This window comes from Cyprinodon tularosa, unplaced genomic scaffold, assembly GCF_016077235.1.
Source record: "Cyprinodon tularosa strain WSP-4 unplaced genomic scaffold, ASM1607723v1 ctg718, whole genome shotgun sequence".
Taxonomy (NCBI): Eukaryota; Metazoa; Chordata; class Actinopteri; order Cyprinodontiformes; family Cyprinodontidae; genus Cyprinodon; species Cyprinodon tularosa.
In genome coordinates, this window is record NW_024039472.1 from 260,433 (window position 1) to 280,541 (window position 20,109).

At 39.4% G+C, this 20,109-nt stretch overlaps 1 protein-coding gene across 1 annotated transcript; it reads left to right on the plus strand.

Moving 5' to 3' along the window:
* The first annotated feature begins 2,617 nt into the window (after nucleotides 1-2,617).
* Nucleotides 2,618-19,274, plus strand: LOC119772589 (LON peptidase N-terminal domain and RING finger protein 1-like). The gene is given in 13 exon segments (XM_038269045.1): nucleotides 2,618-3,346; nucleotides 6,671-6,786; nucleotides 9,449-9,571; nucleotides 11,762-11,959; nucleotides 12,073-12,286; nucleotides 13,362-13,467; nucleotides 13,556-13,670; nucleotides 13,761-13,882; nucleotides 13,995-14,153; nucleotides 14,261-14,423; nucleotides 15,742-15,894; nucleotides 18,670-18,717; nucleotides 18,719-19,274. Coding segments are annotated over 13 exon segments (2,211 nt in total). The 5' UTR covers nucleotides 2,618-2,763; the 3' UTR covers nucleotides 18,830-19,274.
* Nucleotides 19,275-20,109: the final 835 nt, after the last annotated feature.

Sequence of the window (20,109 nt, forward strand, 5' to 3'; positions counted from 1 at the left end):
ATCAGTTACTTGTGACCAAGGGCGTAGGTTTGATTTGAACTTTGGTAGGGACACTATTGGTCTGGTGTCATTGGTGCTATGCAATATGCATGCCCTTTTTTATGCTCGATGTGAGCATCCGTACTGATAAGAGGAATTCATTGTTAAAAGAGAAAAGCAACATTTTGCTCCATTAATAAAAATGTTATAAGCTCTACACTCATTAGATGCTGTTTATCAATGTTTGAAGTATCACCGGCTCTGATGAATGTGGAATTAGGACTGTTTTCCACTTTGAAAACGGTTTCATTTGAACGACTAAGAGAGAAGGTAAATACAGTATTTTCTTTTGAAGATATAGAATTGTGCAGAGTTAAACCCCACTCTTATATTTGTACCTACTATTCTCTCTCTGTATCAAGCAAAATAATACATTCATTAAAATATTAACTTCACTATAAAAGTTGAACATCTGGGCTGTAGTTACTCTGTGTAGCCAATTTCATGTATTTCATCTGGGGCTGAAAAAAATGAATCATATTAATTGATTATTTCAATAATCGTCAACTAATTTAGTAAGTGATTCATCATTAACTGGAGTATAGAGACTTTAAAACATACAGTAATATAAATGTAAAATGTGCCTTTCCCCACAGAGCAACCCACTTAGATAAAAGTCTCAAGAACCAGGGATATTAGATTTTTTATTTTTTTACTCAAAGCTGAATCCCTTCTTAAAAGCAGCTCATCTGAGGTTCTTCTCTGTTATGGTGGTTTAGCTCACAATCTGAACTGGGAATCGGATGCAGAACAGGTCTTTGTTGTCTTTATCTCTCAGCTCCCACTCCACAACACATTTGATAGAAGGATACTCGCTCTTTACTGGTAATGAAGCAAAATTGTAAAAATAAAAACAAAAAAATGAAAACAGTAATATCAACTAAATATCAGTAAAAAGGAAACCCTCACATTTTCTTTTTTAGTTGGCTGTGGCTAAGAATCAGAAATGTTGATGGCTTACAGCCTTTATTTGCCCATTTTTCCAGCAGTCTTCAGAACTCCTGGCTGACTCAGAATATTTCGTTTTATAAAAGAAAAAAAAAGGTTTTTGTTTTTTAGTGTACATGATATTCATTTTTTTATTGGGACTAGTTTTGTAGCCTAATATTAATTGTTGTAACCGCTGCATTCTAGTGTGAATAAATTTTCAATGTTGTGCTCCAAGCACACGCGGACTAGTAAACAGCCAATCAGAGAGAGAGAAGGCGGAACTTAAGGCCGAACAACCAATGAGAGTGGAGTTAAACAGCGCAGCACAGTTCCATGCGCTGCTACATGAAAGGGACAGGAGAGACCAGGCAGAGGAGCTGCGAGAGGAAAAGAAGCCACTGCTGCAACAATTACTGCTGGAAATTATAAACATGTTACTCACATCCAATTATTGGTCGGGACAATTAGGTCGGTTCAAAATTTTGGTAGGGACATGTCCCTATGGTCCCTATGCAAACCTACGCCCATGCTTGTGACCTAAACCTTAAAAGTTTTAACAAGAAAGTAGAGTTGAATTTGATCTTTTAACACTATTAGTCCAAGTGCACATCCTACCAACAAGGTGTGCCAAAAAAATGAAAAACAATCCACTGGACTTGGTTTCCAAGTTTGAAGATGTTTCACTTCCCATCCAAGAAGCTTTTTCAACTCATATTGTCAGGAATAGTGTTGAGTTCAAGGTTTTATACAGTAGCCCAACAAAGCCTTGTTTTTTTTTAATGAAAACATGCAAATTTTGAGCAGACGAAGGGGTCTTTGGAAACCAAGTCCAGTGGATTGCTTTTAATTTTTATTTTTTTTTTGGAATGACAATGACCTGGATGACTGAGAATCTTCACCAGCATACCAACAAGGCGGTGTTGAGTGTTAAACAATCTGTGTTTTGGGAAACTCTGGGTCTAATTGTTATAGAAAATCCATGGAGCAATCCAAGGACAATTTGATTGATTTTCATGGAGATGGAGTTAACAAAGATGAGATATATGTTATATTTCTAGAAGAGTGAAAGTTGAAATTAATATGCATCAATAAAATTAGGATGAACAACAATGGAACTGTGTTACTGTAGTTTTTCCATGTATATTTTATGACTTACATGCATTTTTGGTTGAACTGTTTAGGATAACCATCAAATTGCAGGCATGAAATGTATGAAATTGAGGGAAAATTCATAGCTCAGTGTGATTTTTTTCAAAGTTACATAAGTTTTTTTTTTTCCAAAGAAACGTTAAATTATATGATGGGCTTTACACAGACCGTTGAATATCAATTAAGTTACATAAGGATAAATTTGCATACATTACAGAATAATAAAGAAAAAGGTGGGTGTTATAAAATCACATTACAAAACGAATGATGGCTGAATTGTCAATAAGGAACTAAAATATCAGCGTTACACAGATTGTTAGTTAACATTTCAAGTTTATTTAAAAAATATTGAGGTTGATAAAATATCTAATATATGGCGCAGACGCCTTTAAATCTTCAATACGTCTCTTTCGCAGTTATGAAACTGTCCTGCGCAGGTTTTGTAACACACTCCCTCCTGACCAATCAGGGAGCGAGTTTTCTGCTCACGTGATCTCTATTTTTTTATGTAACAATCGGGGCATCTATGAGGAAAAGCCGTTCACTACATTGCCAGGGACCGCGGCAGCTATCGAAATGTATAAACACGGTCACAGAAGAAAAGCCAGGTTCACATAGCATTTCACAAAACGATTCAATGCTGTCATGGCGCTGAAACCGCAGGCGGAGGAGAAAAGCGCTTTCTTCATCAGCGCTGAGGAGGAGGAGGAGGGCCACCATGAACTTATACTACAGAAAGGTAACGCTTTGGCATCTGAGGACTGTCTCAAAGAGGCCATCGACTGGTTTTCAGCCGCGATGCGCTACGGCCCGGTTCGTCCCGAGCAGTTAAGCACTTTTGTGGATTGTATCCTCCGTAACTTCAAGAGGAAAACCCCTGGGCCAGAGTCCTCAGCGGGCCGAAGTCCGGACCGAGCTGAAGATCCTGGGGACTCCTCGGTGTTCGACTGCCCCAACTGCCGCGGCTTTCTGGGCGAACCTGTGACCGTCGCCTGCGGACACTCGTACTGCAAAAGGTGTTTACAGAGGCGACTCGTCTCCAAGTGTAAACTCTGCGACGAGCCCGTTGGGGGCGAGGAGAAAGCCAACGTAGCTCTCTGTGGACTTTTAGAAAAATGGTTCCCCGACGAGCTGAAAAAGTTGAAAACGTTACAAGAAGTGGAGACGTCGTGCGAAAGGAAACGCTACAACGAAGCCGTGTCGCTAGCGAGTGGTGCTCTCCGCTCAGGTGAGTGAGTGGCTTTTTCTCAAAACATTGGAAGTCAGAAAAGAAAAAAAGGTGTGTCTCGGTAGAAACATTGTTATTTGAGTTACATAAAGTTGAACATACTAGTATGTTTCGCACCTAAACACATTGTGTTGTTAGCGGGGGGTAAAGTGTGAGTGTTCTACTGACATATTTTTGAAAAATACTTGGAGCTGACTACTGGTGTTTTGCTGCCTCCAGTCTGCATGGCCTTGCTTACGAAATTGGAGCGCAGTGCGCATGCGCGCCGGGAATACGTTGCATAAGGCAGGTCGTGACACTTGAATGGGTTCGGTTTTGTAACTTCTGCTTGGGGGGGGGGGGGGGTCATTTTATTTTTTCCCGCGTTACATTCAGAAATGGTTTCCAAAGGGATGAAGCCGAGGTCCAGCAGTAATTTGAGGACACACACAGAGGTAGCAAATAAAGCTTCTGTTGAACATTATGCAAGACTGGAAACTTTTTTTTTTTGTTCAATAAACATCTGATGAATCAAGTTAAAAATAGAAACTAAATCAAAAAAGGTAAAGCCTTTCTTAACCACTGATGGTTTAATATTGTTAAAATGAAGAGTAATATAAATTCAATGATTGTTAAAAAAATGTAACACGTAAGCTAACTTATGACAAAGGAGATGACAATGGCTCAATTCAGTTTATTTATATAGCACCAATTCACAACACATGTCATTTCAAGGCACTTTATAGTTCACCAAATCATAGTCAAATTGATTCAAAGTTTTCTATCTAAGGAAAACCAGCTGATTGCATGGACTCATTGACTCTTAAGAAATCCCTCACACTGATAATGCTTGTAGCGACAGTGGAGAGGAAAAACTCCCTTTTCACATGAAGAAACCTTCAGCAGAACCAGGCTCAGTGTGAGCTGCCATCTGCCGAGGCCGACTGGGGTTCAAGGAGACAACTCACAAGTTAATCAATGGCAAATTCCTTAAATGATAATTATTATATCTATCATCTATCGATCAATATAATAGTAATTATTATTTAAGGAATTTGCCATTGACTGACTCTTTAGCCATGGTTGTCTCCTTTGTCATAACTTAGCTGCAATAAATGTTAAGTAACCATATATGTAACGTGCTTTCAAGTGCTACATCTCTAAAAACAGATAAAAACCCAACAAATGTGTTTAACCAGGTAAAGTGGTAAGATTAGGTCTTTTTTCTGAATAAATAGCAGGAATAATACAAAAGCATCTTCAAAAGTAAAACAAATAAAGAGGGGCTCCCATCATCTGGTGTCAAAGTTGGTCATTAACCCAAATAAATAAAACCTTGCTAAGAATAAATATTTGTCTTTTGTTGCAAGTAAGGGTCCAATATTGTTTCGGACTGTTAATGCCCTGAACCTAAAGTTGTTTTGTCTTATTTATTTATGTATTTCTTTTTTATCAAGGACCAGTACATAATGTAATTACTAAAGCACATGTTGCTACTATTTTTTTTTTTTTTTTTTTCGCATCTCTCTCCAACACACCATCATCTAACATCTGAAGTCCCTCAGCTGGTCATTCAGCTCAGCAGAGGCCTGGTAATGATCCACTTAATGGATGTTGGAGAAGGGTTGTAGGTGATACCTAAGATGCTTTGAAATAATGTTTAGAACAAGGTTTTTTTTCAATATTTTGCAGTCTTAATTACTTCTATTGGATTTTTAAGAGCTCATTTACATACAAAAAAAAAATAACTCCAGTCAAGAGGTCTAGTTATAAACTTTTAATACCTTTGTAATGGTAACACAGCAAAATTATTCAATCTAGTTTTAGCAGGTGGAATGCGATTGACTAGGAGTCTCGCCTCCATGTTAATGATCTCAGTTTTTTCCGATCTGGCCAAGTTTCAGCCTCATTTTAGGTCCTGCATCGTATAGTGTGCAGGGGGTAGCAAGGGGCGATTAGTCACTCATGACCACTTCCCGATCAGGAATCATAAGATCGGTAGAAAGTCATACATGTTTGTAATTCACGTGGCTGTCGTGAGGTGTTTGTGAGCGAGTCCTGCTGTTGAAGCAGAGCTACGAGCCGATTTACCATAACTTCACGCACTGCACATGCACAAACAGGAGGATTCCACTTCTGGCTTTGAGATTGACCAGTCCGAACAGTGCCATGTCTCTGCGCTGAGTCGGACTTGTGGCTTTTGGACGTGCATTGTGAGCATGTAGATTGCATCAGGCCATACAGTGTAAGAATATACATCGTAAACTGTGAACTTTTAAACTCATCGTACAGTCTGAGCTGTAGCTGAGTACAAAGATTGAAGATATCATATACTGTATGTCCGCCCTAAGTCACTGTAGTACTTGAAATTGTTTAAAACCGTTTTATTTTTTTCATTCTCATTGGTAATCTTTCTGAATGTTTAATACATTCCATTTAATTAATTGATCAATAAAAATAAATATATTTTTGCCACTGCTACTCTTAACTTTTTCTCTAGCTCATAGAGATTGACAGATATGTCTTTGACTTTAGCTTTAATTGAATAGATACCTTAAGCTTTTAAAAATTGCCTTTTACTGCTGCAAACACAAAGAGTGACCAGAACCGTGCTCATGATAAAAAGTGCCTCTTGACATTATGATGGTTAATAGACCTGTTTTCATCTGCTTATGAGGTAAAAGGAGCAAAACCACTATAAATCTATGCTGTAATGGATTTTGATAAAAATGCTATTTGAGCAAGATGAGTAACTAAGCTAGTCTTTCATATTTTTTGTTTTAGTAGGATAAATCATATCTGTATATCTTTACAAAATGATGACATATATATATATATATATATATATATATATATATATATATATATAAGGAGGCAACTACACAGAAACTCATCAACTTACCGGTAGGTGTCTTTCTTCCTCCGAGGTTTGCAGATAATTCATTCGTACAAAGTGGTTATCTAATATATGTCTTGTAGGAAGCCCTCTTAGGTAAATGAATAGAACTATATTCTCAGTTCACTTTCTAAAATGCAAAATTTAACATACTACTTTATGTTATCATTATGCTTTTGTTGGGAAATATATCTTTATTATTATTAGGTTCTGGTTGGTAGAAGATTCTCACAGTTTAACAACCCTGTGAGAAAGAAAACAGAATATTTTATAGAACAGTCAGAGCTGATCAAAGCAACATCTGATCCAGGTTTTATTTTGATGTTCGTACCCATTCTCCTGCTGTTCTCAGTTTTTCTCTCAAATCAATGTAAAGATTGTGCATTTGACATAGAGAAACATTTCTAAATGCTGATCTGTTGTTGTGTTTTTTTCCCCTTTCGTTACAGATCCACACATGACTTTGGTTCGTCTCTCCCGAGCAGAAGCGTATGCAGCCCTCAAGCAGTACCAGCTGGCTTTGGAGGATGCTGAATTCTGTTCCAGGTCCAGCTATTCTGCTGAAGTATGCATTCCACTAATAACTTAAACAAATAATTACATCAGGGGTCCTTTGCTCCTGTCCTGCACTTAGTCAAATAATCGTCTAATTAGCAGGATTCTGGAGAACTGGTCTGCATGCTGAGCTGGTAAATCAGCTATTTGATTCAGTTGTGGCAGGGAGCCAGAAACCAGACCTCGAGGACCAGAACTTAGAAATCCTGAACTATATGAACAATTAACTTCTTGACCTCTTTTTTTTTTTCTTGCCACACCATAAAACAAAATGGGTTTAAATCTTATCGTAAGTCACTTTTCCACTCAAAGCCCCAAGATTTGTATCACCCTGGTAATAAGAAACGCAATTAATCAGTCAAAGCTGCACTACAACTTCAGTCCAGCGGGTGGCAGTAATAAGAACATAGAAGTGTTTTTTCTTATACCTCCAGTGTCGACCAGATACACTATATTGCCAAAAGTATTTGCTCACCTGCCTTGACTCACATATGAGCTTAAGTGACATCCCGTTCCTAATCCATAGGGTTCAATATGACGTCGGTCCACCCTTTGCAGCTAGAACAGCTTCAACTCTTCTGGGAAGGCTGTCCACAAGGTTTAGGAGTGTGTTTATGGGAATTTTGGACCATTCTTCCAGAAGCGCATTTGTGAGGTCGCACACTGATGTTGGACGAGAAGGCCTGGCTCTCAGTCTCCGCTCTAATTCATCCCAAAGGTGTTCTATCGGGTTGAGGTCAGGACTCTGTGCAGGCCAGTCAAGTTCATCCACACCAGACTCTGTCATCCATGTCTTTATGGACCTTGCTTTGTGCACTGGTGCACAGTCATGTTGGAAGAGGAAGGGGCCAGCTCCAAACTGTTCCCACAAAGTTGGGAGCATGGAATTGTCCAAAATGTCTTGGTATGCTGAAGCATTCAGAGTTCCTTTCACTGGAACTAAGGGGCCAAGCCCAGCTCCTGAAAAACAACCTCACACCATAATCCCCCCTCCACCAAACTTTACACTTGGCACAATGCAGTCAGACAAGTACCGTTCTCCTGGCAACCGCCAAACCCAGACCCGTCCATCAGATTGCCAGATGGAGAAGCGCGATTCGTCACTCCAGAGAACGCGTCTCCACTGCTCTAGAGTCCAGTGGCGGCGTGCTTTACACCACCGCATCCGACGCTTTGCATTGCACTTGGTGATGTATGGCTTGGATGCAGCTGCTCGACCATGGAAACCCATTCCATGAAGCTCTCTGCGCACTGTTCTTGAGCTAATCTGAAGGCCACATGAAGTTTGGAGGTCTGTAGTGATTGACTCTGCAGAAAGTTGGCGACCTCTTCGCACTATGCGCTTCAGCATCCGCTGACCCCGCTCCGTCAGTTTACGTGGCCTACCACTTCGTGGCTGAGTTGCTGTCGTTCCCAAACACTTCCATTTTCTTATAATACAGCTGACAGTTGACTGTGGAATATTTAGGAGCGAGGAAATTTCACGACTGGATTTGTTGCACAGGTGGCATCCTATCACAGTTCCACGCTGGAATTCACTGAGCTCCTGAGAGCGACCCATTCTTTCACAAATGTTTGTAAAAACAGTCTGCATGCCTAGGTGCTTGAATTTATACACCTGTGGCCATGGAAGTGATTGGAACACCTGATTCCAATAATTTGGATGGGTGAGCAAATACTTTTGGCAATATAGTGTATAAGTAAATCCCCAGGCCTAAAAAGTTTATCTTTGTTATCAAACTGCATCTGGTCAGAGCTGCTTTATAATTTTTTGATTCATTTAAATTACTGTTAAAAACGATTTTTCACAGTTATTTTATTCTAATAACCAGATAAATCTCAGATATCTACAGCCGAAAAAAGAAAAACGGTTTTAGTCAACGTGTTATTTGTTTAAGTCCATGTCTAAATCAGCACATAAATATATCAAGTAGAAGCTCTAGACTGTGGATATAAGGCGATGGTAGGATCCGCACACGTAGCCCCGTCAGCATAGAATCATGAAAATTTAAAATGTGTATTCAAACACTTGAAAAAAACTAAATATTTGGACTAATGATCTGATAAATTTTTCCTTGTAAAGGCTTTTCATGTAGACCTAATTTAGTAAACAGTGAAAACGGGTAAGAATTAATATCTACATTACCCAACAGTCTCAAAACTTTTTTACAAATAATTGTGTTTATAATATGGCATTTGTGGGTTTTGACCACAAACCTGAAAACATATTTCAGATTTCAGTCATTATCTTGATACACATATGAAGCATTGAGGTGTGCTTTTTTGCTTAAGAACTACTTTAAATGTATTTTATAACAAGCGTTGGGTATGAAAAACAACATTGGAAAAGTCCCCTTCATTGGCTACTGCCCCCGCTGGCTGAATAAAGCAATGTAGCTAAACATAAACCACCCTTCAAAAGCACAATAATAGTTAGGTCCCTGGAGGGTCCTAATATGTTATAAAGGAGCCTTTTAGCCAATAAAGGTATTTCCTAACTAAAGAAAAAATTAAGGTCTAAGCTAATTATAACCAAACAGGAGGCCACAGCCTCTAATATGTGGTTGTCTTGATGCTTGTGCAGAGGCTTCCACTTTCCATCCTATAAACTGACTGGTTAACTATGAATAAAGGAACAGTAATAACGTATCTGTGTCGTCTCAACCTTCTAGGCGCTGTTCAGGAAAGCCGTGGTGCTGTATGAGATGGGACAGGTAGACGAGTCTCTCCAAGTCTTCCTCCACTGCCTGACTATCGACGAGAACTTCCCAGATGCTAAAAGAGAAGTGGAAAAGGTTAGAGTTCTTAGGAGTCTGCTGGGGGTGTTGGAACATGACGCATCAGTGCTGGCCATCAAGGCTGAGGGTTTTAAAAGGGATTGAAATCTATATTTTTGTTGAGGTTGTCCTCCTCTGGAAAGTGGAGGATTTTATTAATTCATGCATCCTCCCTTTCAAAAGTTACTAAAAGATTATGGCAGTGTGGTTGACTCTGTGGGTCAACATTGAGATTTCTTTTCAAGATTAATTGGATAGTAAACAGTTAGCTGGAAGTAAAGGAATGTTGGATTTTTAAAGTTGCCTTTAATGAAAGGATTTCTTTCACAAAGCAGAAACGCAAAACCAACAGCATTTACCAAAGTATAATTTAAGTTTGACGTTATCCCAGGGGTTAGTACTGCCTTAGCTAAAACTGCTCTAATTGCTCTTAGCTTTTTTTGCACTTACCATGACTTTGAATTGGTTTAACAGTGTAAGAAAAGCTTAATTACATCTGTACATCACAATCAGTGACAAAATCTTTATAATTGTGTGTAATTAAACCAAAGACTTGCAGTATTTTTTTATTTTAATGTAGAGCAATGATAAATACTAAGAAAATCAGCTATTAAGAACACATGAATTAGTAGGTTGCTAACGCATCAGAACAACAAACCAGCTGCTGTTTTTCTAGCTGATTGTCTTTTAAAAGATGTTCATCACAAGTTCAGACTCAGTTTCACATTTCTTTGAAGGGAGTTATGTCTAAATGTTTTGATCGAAGCTGTAAATGTTAACAAATTGGCCTCAGCCTTTCCGATCAGTCATGGAATTACATAAGTTGTCAGTGGGTCTGATCTTGTGACTGCCTGTAATGACATTAGTAGCACTTACTGACGGGGACACAGACAGCATTGAAGTTGCATAAGTGGCACACATTTGACTCAAAGGTTTACAGAAAAAGTTATTCTCTGGCAGAATCATCAGTCTAACGACATTAAGTGAAACTATCAGGCAGAATTTCAGTGGGGCTTAGGCAAAAAAACAGATAGCCTTAAATTTCATCGGGACTAGAAATGACCATCTGCAGAGCAGCACATTTGACCTAAATCCAACGTTTTCCCATTTCAGTTCTTCCACCAGCAGTTATATAATAATAAACTCACCTCACAAAAATCCAACTGTTTTATTTCCTTTTTTGAAAAGGTTAACAAGCCCGATGAGGCCTACTAAAAGTTGGCAGTTGTATTTTATGCTATTTTTAGATGTTCAGGTGTTTGAAAGGTTAGAGATGGTGTTTTATTTCTTTTTACCAAACTAATGGCCTGCTGTTTGAGAGGGTCGACTGTTTAGGAGGCAAACCTGATGGATTCATAGACAGGAATGAAGAGTCATCGCTGCATGGCTTTTAGCAGCATGAATTACAATTTCCTCTTCTCCTCTCCGATGATTGTAAAGTTATAAACAAATGGTCAGTTGTTTTGAGTAAAGTTTATGAAACAAAATTTTTTTTTATTCTATAAACAATTGCTTCATTTTTACCCCAAATTCTAATTTGCCAAGATTTTATTTAAAATAAATTGTTATAAAATGAAACTAGGACTGAAACGATTAATCAGATTAATCGATTATGGAAATAATCGCCAACTAATTTAGTAATTGGTTAACCATTAAATGGAGTATAGAAACTCTAAAACATGCCTTTAGCTGACAGAGCACCCCCTTAGAGCAGGAATTATACCAAAATAATAAATAAACATTTGAATTTAATATAAGAAAAAGGTTTTTGTCAGTCAAAATGTTCTCTCCAGAACTGAAGTGCAAAATTTTTTGTTTCACCTTGTTTAATTTCGTTTTTAAGGAACCTTTGGCTATCCGATTATTAATCGGTTTATCAAACAATCATTGTCAGATTAATAGATTTGCAAAAAAGTCTGAAGTTTCATCCCTAAATAAAACCCATTTTAACAAATATTTAAGCTTAATTTAACGCATATCTAAGGAAATCATTAATTATTTTAAGTTCTCCTGCTTGTTAGGGCATCATTATTGCTGAATAGGGTCTGCAATATACATAATGCAATAATAAAGCATCTAGAAATGCTGTTGGATCATAACTACTGAACTATTTTTCACATCAAATCCCTGTTTGGGAATTGCATTAGATTTTTGTTAACTTCTAGATGTGACTCTGAGCTCCACTGATCATCTGATTCTTTCTTCCAGATCTTGTGTGACCTCCTCTCACCTGCTGATGAGAATGTTAAGGTGGGCCTGAGAGAAACCACTCAGAGCACGCTGCCCCACCTGCGCAGTAAACATTTAATAAACGATGCCCCAGCTCAGCCGCAGACCCTCCCACAGAGGCAACCACAGCAACACCAGGTCCGTGGAGCATCTGCACACCAAGTGGACAGCCAGGAGGTACCCACAAACCCCATCATTCTGCTGCTTAACTTCCATCTTCTGTTCCTGCGCTAAGGCCTTACAAAGGAACCCCTGTCTCCTCTTCCCCTCTGTCGTGTTTGTTCATCCAGAAACGATGTGAAAGCCTGGAGCGGCCCGGCCTGAGCCGAGCCCAGTCGCTGCGAATGCACGGCTCTAACAGCAGTGAAGAGGGGCTAAAGAGGGTGAGCTCAGCTCCCCAGCTGGGCGACCAGGACAAGGGAAGTCTGCTGAAGAGGAAGCTGTCTGTGTCAGACATTGAATCGTATGTGGTGGACAGTGGAAGTAGCAAACATAAGAAACAAGGTTGGTTCCGAAACGATTTCTTTGTTCACTCTCATTCACTGTAAAACAGGGATGCTTAGAGCAGCGGTCACAGATTAGCGGACCGCAGTCTGTATCCGGACCCACCTGCAGGCTAATCTGGACCCAACCTGATTTGACTGTATCCCAACTTCACTTGTGCCAGTTCCCCTGTTAATATGGTAAAGCCATTCATAGCGTCCGGCACCAGGCTACACGTGATACAAATTAGCCAGTGAGCTGCTGTCAGTCAGAGTTGCTGCTGCTAGCTAATTTTAGACACAGCAGGCAAACCTGTGGCAAGCAGGGTGATGGGAAAGAAGGAGAAGAAGATGAGAAAAAGAAAGCAGAATAAAGTGTGGACTGCCTGAAGAACTGTAGTGCACTAGTGAAAGAAAAATGAAATGCTGTGCTCAAAGATGACCCTGCACAATTTGAGTATGTTTGGCTCAACCTACTGCTGTGAAACAGGATTCTCCACCATGAACAGAATCACAAATGAATATGGATCCAGGCTCAAAATGAGCACCTTGATATGTGCTTGAGAATGGCTTTGTCCCCACTCAAACCCAGGTTTAAAGCATTGCAGGTCACCTAAAGGCCACTGCTCTCATTAAGCCATATAAAGGAAAAAACAAAACAATCGCTCAGTTCAGGTGTTTTATAAAATATGTGGGTCGGGAAATTTATTTAAAAAGTCTAGGTATAACATAAATGCATAAAAACCTGATTTTATTTCAGTGTTAAATTCTGTTTAAAAATAATTAAAATGTCTCCGGACCTTACCTGGTTGATTTTTTTATTTTTTTTTGTTCGGACCCGGCTGATTTTTAATTGGTTACCCCTGACGTAGAGCATCTTGAATTTGCCATATTGCCAGCTGGTCTGTGAAGCTGTCAGAGTTTGTTGTTTTTCCACGGAACATTAGTAACAAAACAGATTACTGAAAACAAATAAATTACATAGTGTGATTCTACTCAAAAAAAAACAAAATAAATATAAAAGGTTTAATGAATGAATATAATTGTAATGCATTGTTTATTTGTGATGAATAAAGATCTTTTCAATTATCTTCAAGGTGTTTCAAAAGGCTCCAAGCATAAATCAGCCAAAGCAAAAACCTGCAGAAGTGTTCCTAAGGATCTTCTGGATGCCAATGACCTTGAATGCTCCCTCTGCATGAGGTCAGTACCAACCCGCGGGCCTCATACACCTCATACACACCGCCTGTCTATCGGCCAGCTGCTGATAACATTTCACTGACCACTATAGGTTGTTCTACGAGCCGGTGACGACTCCATGCGGCCACACTTTCTGTAAAAACTGTTTGGAGCGCTGCTTGGACCACACTCCCCAGTGTCCGCTCTGCAAAGAGAGTCTAGGAGAGGTGAGCTTTATTAAAACACCAGAAATCTCTTTAAGAGCCTTTTTACTTCCATGTTGCCTTTTTTTGTGACCTCTGCCTTCTCGTCCTCAGTTTCTAGCATGCAGGAAATACGTGGTGACGGCCATCTTGGACGTGCTTATTAAACAGCTTTTCAGTAAGGAGTATGAAGAGAGGACAAAAACACACCTGGAGGAGAACAGAGAGCTGTCAGAGTAAGAAGCCACTCGGTTTCTCCTTATTCTCTTTGCTTTTTTAATTAAAATAAAAAGAAGATTCCTGAAGGTTCAGCTAATCTAACTGTTTGTTTCTGTCCTGTTTCTGTAGCCTGACGAAGAATGTGCCTATCTTTGTCTGTACCATGGCGTACCCCACTGTGCCTTGTCCCCTCCACGTCTTTGAGCCGCGTTATCGCCTCATGATCCGCCGCTGTATGGATACAGGCACTCGGCAGTTTGGGATGTGCATTAGTGATCCTCAGAAAGGGTAAACATGCTCCTGTTTCTGTCTGAGCATCAACTCTCATTAAGCTTTGAGCCACTGAATACATAGGGGCAGCTGTGAATAACAACGTGCTGTGTCCTTGTTTGAAGGTTTGCAGATTATGGCTGCATGCTGATTGTCAGGAGCGTCCATTTCCTCCCCGACGGTCGTTCTGTGGTCGATACCATTGGAGGAAAACGCTTCCGGGTTCTTTCTAGAGGAATGAAGGATGGTTACAACACGGCAGACATCGAGTATCTGGAGGACACCAGGGTAAGAGGCACACTGATCATTCCAAGGTTTTGTTTGGGTTGTTCTGCTTGAAACTTTTTTTGCAGTTCATTATAAAGGCTTCATTTTCAGTCTAGAAAATCAAAAATGTTTTTAATCATTTTCCAAATCTGGATATATTTAAAAAAAGAAATAGTTTTGGAAAGTTAACAGTCTTTGAAAACTGAATTTAGTTTTTGATTCACTAAAGGTAGTCTCCATCTACCCCCTCTGGATTTTACAGGTTTTATATCGAAGCTTGAATCCTGTAGGAATAACCGAAATGCATTCATAAGTTTCCCTTTTTTAAGATAAAATAAGTTTTTAAAAAGATTGAGAAATCTGGAAAATGGAGTCCAGGACCAGAAAAATGCCTCAATCACAAAGAGGTTCAATTCCTCATCTAGTATTACTGCTGTCTATAGGATGATTTTATTACAACAGAAGGAAAAAAATCCCCCACATGATTAATGAAGTACACGCTTCATTTACCTGATGAATTTGACCATTTGTGAAGCAGAATTCAGGGAAATTAATAGATGTTTCCTACATGTCTGGATAAACTATAAGGGGGAACTAAAAGGAAACTTTAGTTGCCTTATTAAGGAAAAGACAAGGCGATAAAAAGGATGTTTTAAGTGGACTCAGAAATCAGCCTTTTTAACAATTGTAAGCCACCATTAACACCTTAACAAAGGATAACTTGGTACCAGTGAAAATAAAAACATTTTCATTTTTCAAAAATAATGCTTTAAAGCATTTAAAAGATAGCTGGCTGAAGAAATATGTTTTTTATCATCTGGGGCCAGATGTCTGCTAAAACACAGGGCTTCATGTCTGCTGAAGTTCATGCACTAGTAAACATTTAAATTATAGTCACATCAATTCTAACAGGGTTAGAGTCAATTCCTTCAAAGCATTTAAATGTTTCCTTTAAGAAAAGCAGATCAGCTTCATTAGAAGGCTCTGTCCTCCCAAACTGATCCCTAAGCGGCCGTATTGAAGTGTGCTCACCTGACTTATGTAGAATGTGTTTCATTACTGAAGGCTGTGATTCAAAGAACTCTCATTGTCCTGAAGGCAGTTTTCACTGCATCAAAGCACTAATTTTGTTGCTAATGGCTCAGGATTTAAACATGCTTTACTTCTCTCCTTTATTAGAGGAAGAAAATGCACTTTTAATATGAGTGTATTTTGTTAAGGTTCATTCATAAAAGCCAGTCTGCTGAATTAGCAAATATCCATTAAATGCATCCAGTATTAAGGAGGCAGTTGTATCCATTTCTCTATTTTTTTATTTTATATTTTTTTTACCTCTCAGGTGAACAACATGGAAGAACTTGAAAAATTACAAGAGCTCCACGATGCAGTTTATGAACAGGCCCAGGTCTGGTTCCAAAACCTAAAGATCCGCTTCCACAACCAGATCCTGCAGCACTTTGGACCAATGCCAGAGCGGGAACCAGACATCCAGGTACAGTCCTTCCTCTTTGCATGGAGACGGAGTAAAAACAGTGATCACACTAAAGAGGTGTTATCAGGTTTAGCTTTTACTATTATAACAACTCTGTACTCATTTTAGTGGGTTAATTTTTTGCTTCGCTAACTGGTTGGTTTAGGCGAAAACTCATCATGAAGCAGTGAATATTTTTAATGTATTAATTGGAATCAGCAGGAAGGCCTTCAGGTTTGTAAAGTTTTTGGATCCCAATACAGAACACACTATCCCTCAGTTTCTCCTCCGGGATTGAATCATCTCGTGACGCAGGGCCTTTTGGTTAAGCTCACATCGGCACATATTCAGAAGGTCTGAAGAATGCTGTTTTGTTTGTGTTGCACTCTGACTCCAGCTTTACTCTGAGCGCCCACTGGGATTACAGCTCCTTTCTTTGGACAACTACTGCAGAGTCTTTTGACGATGTGGGCTAAAGAGCTTAATGGGTGCTTCATGGCTAATCTCTCTGGCCGTGTTGCATCACAAAGGTGTCGTGGAAAGATTCCCCAGCTCTACACACACAGATTTACTAAAAAAGCAGAATAAGGACAGTGGGTTTTGGTGCTGGTTGTGTAATCTGAGTTTATAATGAGCTGAAATCCTTTCAGATGGTGTGATGGTAAAATGTGTATGCGCTATGAATGTGTGTGGGGCACCTTTGGTAACTCAGGATCACAGAGAAGTAGTCATTACTTGTTTTTATCTCTGGTACTCTGACACAGCAAGGCATTCCTGCTGCAGATTACGGGAACAGTCTGTCCAGTGTTAACTCATCCCACAGTCGTAGGGCTCATCACTTCATTAAATCTAAACTTATATAACTGCAGCTCCCTGAACACAAGGCATGCTAGGGCTAAAATAATATTTCTGCTTCCATAATACCAGATAAGAGTTCAATCAAAAATCTATGCTCATGTAATTTAAGATCAGCGTGAGATGGTGTTGTGGATGACTGGATTTCATTCTGGCTTTGTCATGTTATGGCAGATGAGTGCAGCCACTTTAATATGAAATCTGTACCAGTTTGTCCCTGAGCTGCAGTAAGACTTAATGACTTTGTTAAGATTTGAAAACCTAATTATAAAGATGCAACAGAGCTCTATGGTCAGTTTACTGTTGCTGGTTAATGCAAAAACTTTGCTTCTGATTTCTATCTATGAGCCAACATAAGAAAAGTGAAGCCTTTCATTTTTCTTTAGAAATCTTTTAACTCAGATCTCCATGATCTGACTCACACAGCCTTAACAGATTTCTACATGTTATAGCCTTTTGCACTCTGACTTAATTCAATCACGTCATGATTGGTGGAAATTGGAGATGCAGTTTTCTTGTTGATCAATTGATCACCAATCGGAGTACCAGTTAAAACCTTAATTGCACATGTTTCACATGTATGGACTGTGGCTGGGTACCGAACTTCGGTACTTTTATGGTACCGACCGAAATGCTTCGGTTCTACAGAGTATCGAAACATGCCTCGTCTTTCGGTACCAAGTTTCGGTGATTGGCTGGAACACTTAAGGTGATTGCGTCATCCAGGAAAAATACACAGGTGGTCACGCCTACAGCCAGGGTTCATGTGAACTGGTTGTGAGCGTCGCGGAACCCCTTTAAAATGCCCCCCAGGTCAAAAGTGCAGCTTCACTTTATTAAGACTGATGCCAATAGTGCGCAATGCAATATATCGTGCACGGAAATAATTTAAGAGCAGAAAGTCGCTCGGTGTTTGACTGCAAGAAGAGCGGACCGCAGCCAGCGCGACCATCCTCCTCTCAGCAGCCCGTGGGCAGAGCAAAGCCAGAGCGGAGTGAATAATGCGAGACACTCATGGAAAATGCTGCTTTCAAACTAGACGCAGCAGGAGCTGCAAAATCACGTCTGCTGCTTCTCTTTTGCCGCTTGTACCAGCTTCTATCGCGCGGCTGAAGCAGCTTTGCTGCTCTGGCTGCGCGGTAGAAAAGTGGCTCTGACGCGCGTTGGGCGGAGCTACTCTATCCTTTATTTGCCTGGCAGTTATATTTGCTGTGATCAGTGGGAATAAAGTAGTTTTATTATGTTTTTAAGTGGGAAAATCCACCTGAAAACTTAATCGGTGCAGTCAGTTCATCCATATCAGCCTTCCAATATTATTTCTGTGGGAGCCGCTCAGACCCCCCCATACCAGCGGTGCGCTGTCAGTAGGATCCCATTCAACGGGCTTGTTTGTCAGACATGGTCATTTTTCTAAAGGAAAACTGCTAAGTAAAAAGGTCCTTACAATGTAACAGTGAATATTAGACACTGATTTTTTTTTTATGTAAGAGGAAAAATGTAAATGGAAAAACAGAGCTTAAAATAAAACTCAAGATTTGTACTTTTTTATGTTGTGTAATTTTCTTTTTTTCCTCGAATTGATATTATAAAACTGGTATCGAAAAAAGTATCGTTCAGGAACCGGTATCGAAGTGAAGGTATCGGTATTGGTACCGGAACCGAAAATTTTTGAACAATACCCAGTCCTAGTATGGACTGATCGCCTGAAATGAAGGATGATTATTCTTCACTCATTTACAGAGTCCACACTAACCTACAGTTGTAGTGTCTATGTTGAAGTCTTCCCTCACCAAACCTGTGTGGTTTTCTGGACATGAGAAAAGAAGAGCAGAAGTTGTATCTAAATAAAATATTTCAGTTTTAGTACGGTCAGGTAGTTAGAAATGTTTCTAGAAAGTTAAATTATTTAACATATCTGAATTTTTTTGTCCTCTTTTCCAGGCAACTCCAAATGGTCCTGCTTGCTGCTGGTGGCTGTTGGCCGTTCTGCCCCATCGACCCTCGGTACCAGCTCTCTGTCCTCTCTATGACCAGCCTCAAAGATCGCCTAGTGAAGATCCAGCACATCCTCACATATCTGCAGAGCATCCCCAACAATTAAGAGCTTCCCCACCTCATGTCGGGGAACATTCTCAATCATCCAGGACATAGGAACTCCAAAAAAGGTTTAAATGAAAAAATAAATAAATAAATAAAAATAGTGGACTTCAGGTTGTTGCTATTGTAGTTTTTATTTTTTTTAACTACAGAAACTGAAGTCCTTTTTTTTAAGAAACCTTTTTTTGAGTTCTCCACAACAAACATCTGGACTTAAAATGTAACATTTAGGCAAACATTCATCAGCATCTCAACAATCTACATCCTCAACTACCAGCTGGCTTCATTGTTTTTCTTTTTACAGCACAACACCCCTCATTTACTATTCTGTAATAAAATCATAAAGGTTCTGTGAGAAACCCTCAGTGTCCATCAATAAAAACAGACATATGGCCAAACCACCTCAGGGATGCACTTTTTGCTATGAAAAAAAAAGTAAAAAAAAAAAATGAAAGAAAGGTGATGCAAATATTTGATGCAGTTCTTATCAGATCTTCCATAAAGGTGGAAAGAAGAAGCTATTTAACCAGATGAAGACAGCAAGGGTAGTATTTCTGTTTGGACGCTGGGTTTTATTTCATTTTTTTTTAATAATGTGAATAAATGAGGTGAAAGTCTATTTTTTAGATGAGTAAAGAACGGCCATGCAATTCATTTTAATCCTTAGGAGGGGGAAACAGAATCCCAAATGCTGAAAGTTGGAAAAATAATAGAAAGGTAATTACACTGTTATACCTCACTTTAAATTTGTCATATAAAGGCTTCATTATGTCATCAGAGGAGCCTTTGTGAGGAGAAATGTGTGCAAACTCAAGTGCATCTACAGTTTGCCGTCTGCGTTCCCAGCACTGATGAAAGTATTACTCCCTTCAAGTTGTCGCTATCTTATTTCACACGCTTAACACGCACAAACTTCCATTGCTGCGCCAGAGTAGCAAAGGACCTACTTTTTCACAGAATGAGGTCGTCTGTGTTTTTTTTCCCATGTTATGTTTGTTTTACTTCAGAGTTTCTTCCAGTTTTGTTTGAGTGTGCTCCCAAAGTTTTCCGATGTGAATCCAAGCAGTTACCTTCTGCTCTGCTCTTTTTAGTTGTTTTTCCTGACAGCTTTGGCAAACATTGTAAGTCTGGATCCCATACAGTGTGGCTGGAAGATTGTGTTAATAAAAAGTACAAAAAAAAAAAGGAAAATCGGACATTACTCCTGCTGCACAGATAAATTATTAAAGGGGGGAGAGGAAATGCTAGACTAGATGTGCTTCCAACAGCAAAAAGGATCAGCTA